The 2184-nt window shown below is 49.3% G+C and overlaps 1 protein-coding gene across 1 annotated transcript in view; it reads left to right on the top strand.

Annotated features, from left to right (window-relative positions):
• Positions 1–1561: 1561 nt before the first annotated feature.
• LOC108676104 (bone morphogenetic protein 2) overlaps positions 1562–2184 on the top strand; it is a 7058-nt gene continuing 6435 nt past the window's right edge. Inside the window, exon 1 of the mRNA XM_018164143.2 lies at positions 1562–2028. Coding sequence (XP_018019632.1) covers positions 1939–2028 — 90 coding nt within the window. The 5' untranslated portion in view covers positions 1562–1938. The remainder of the gene's footprint in view (positions 2029–2184) is intronic.

Below are 2184 nucleotides of genomic sequence, written 5' to 3'. Positions count from 1 at the left end.
TCTGAAGTTAACCCCATGGTCAACTTTGTCATAAGATGTCGCAAAGTCCAAGTATAACTCGTCTACGCCAGCACCCACCTCTGGCAGTGCCGCAAGACGGTGGTAGTGCTCCAATAACTGTGACAAGCAGGATCATTTTCGCAAAAAAAAATAATTATACTACAGTTCAGCCTGTTCAATTTACTTGACAAGACTCCTGGCCACCACCTACTTAAACACGTTGGTCACCTGTGAGGTCAAGGTCGGTGGTCTGCAATATTGGGGTCTGTCCCGCACACCTCCTTTATGAAGTGGTGTTATTTGTCTCACTTAGAGGCCATTAGGAATAGTTCCATTTATCAACGATACCTTCCTTAGCACAACGTAGGTCTTCAGCGCTCATGACCAGCAATGCTGGAACTCAATTGCGTCCTGATGCTGAAAAAGTCCAAAGCTCTTTAATATTTCTATGCATGTCATCTTCTAAACTTGATGTTATCCTACCTTCTCCATCCTTGAAGCTTCTTCCTGGACTTTTATACTTCTGTCTTGAGTAGCGGGGATTGGTAAGCACTGATTCAAACTGCGCTTCCAGCTAATCACACATGCCCCGACCATCTCCCACAAGGACACCAGTATCCTTCAGGCACCTTGGACTAAGCGTATCTGAAAAAAATCCGTGTTGTTCTCTTATGACCCCTACCGCTCGCTCCTGGGCTATGCGTTCATCTGCCTTGTGCGAGTCCGGCAACATGCGCACAATTTTATTGTGGTGGCGGACTGCACTGCACTGTTCAGGTAGCAATAGCAATACAATAAATCTAGCGGGAATTGCATTAACCGATTAACGCAGCTCAACATGTAGAAGCGCTAACCTCTGTTCAGCGCAAAAGTCGGAATAGCCGTACGATAGCTCAAAAAAGAATTGCATCACAACAATGGTAGGAATTTCATTGCTTTATCAATACCTGCTCCTGTGGGAATAGCATAACAACAAATCAAAAATAGCATTGCCTCTACTACACTAGTTGGTCCTGATAGGCAACGATTGGTTTTGTCCGGTTAGTTCATGGCACACGTAGCGACACGCAACGTGCCCAGACGATGTACAGTCGAGCTGCCGTGCTGCGCACCAGGGAACTAGGTAACGCAGGCACAGCATAAGCGACGTCATCTTGGCGAGGGGAGGGGAAGGTGCCATGAACCCTTTCCCCCACCTCCTCCACCCCTCTCTTCGCAGTGTTCCCTCGTCCTCCTCTTGACTTGTTTCACGTACATGTCCTTCCAATATCTCCATCCCTCCCCCTTTCTCCTCCTTGTGTTGTGCCTCTTCTTTATTGGTGTTCATCAAGCCCTTCTCCCATTTTCAACTTGCTTTCCTCTTCCACTAGCTATCCAGGACACATGTACTTACTTCTCTACCCCCCTATCCCATTCAGTCCCGTGTACCCACTCCATCATCCTCCCCTCCCCCTCCACACCTCTCCTCCCTTTCCAGTTCTTCACAGACTTGCCCTTCTCCCCTCTACCCCTCTTGCCCGCTCCGTCCCTCACCCCCCACGTTGCCCCGAGCTGGGAGCCTGAGACTCGTCTTACCAGTTTTGAAGAAGCTTTCGCAGGAAGAGTATACGAGGTGTCCTAAGAGCGCTAGTGACGTTAAATAAACTGGAATATAATGTGTAATTATCACAACTGGTGAAGTAATATCCCTTGATAATAGATATTCAAGATAACTATCGGACAAGTGCTAAACTAACCCTAGAGGTAAGATTAAGGCTGGTGGTGCAATCGTGTTGCAGTTGAATGAAGTGCTAGCAAGTTCCAGTGAACACTAACCGGTTATTAGTGAGCGTTCAAATGAATTGATTTGCTTAACTAGAGTTTATTGGACACAGAATTACATGTGCTGGACTTATCGATGAACGGCATTGTGTTGCATAAGGATCATATGGCGGTGCCATGAGCAGTTCAACCGCCATGTGCTGGTGGCGGCCTCTCTGCCCATCGGCGGCCCTGGCGCGGCCCTGTTGCTGCACCCCTCGGACTCAGGTGGGTGCCTGCGTGCAGTGTGCAGTGCCTGCGTGCAGTGTGCAGTGCCTGCGTGCAGTGTGCAGTGCCTGCGTGCAGTGTGCAGTGCCTGTGTGCAGTGTGCAGTGCCTGCGTGCAGTGTGCAGTGCCTGCGTGCAGTGTGCAGTGCCTGCGTGC

The sequence above is a fragment of the Hyalella azteca genome, unplaced genomic scaffold (assembly GCF_000764305.2).
Source record: "Hyalella azteca isolate HAZT.00-mixed unplaced genomic scaffold, Hazt_2.0.2 contig17676, whole genome shotgun sequence".
NCBI classification, from domain to species: Eukaryota; Metazoa; Arthropoda; class Malacostraca; order Amphipoda; family Hyalellidae; genus Hyalella; species Hyalella azteca.
This window is presented reverse-complemented; position numbering and strand designations above follow the sequence as displayed.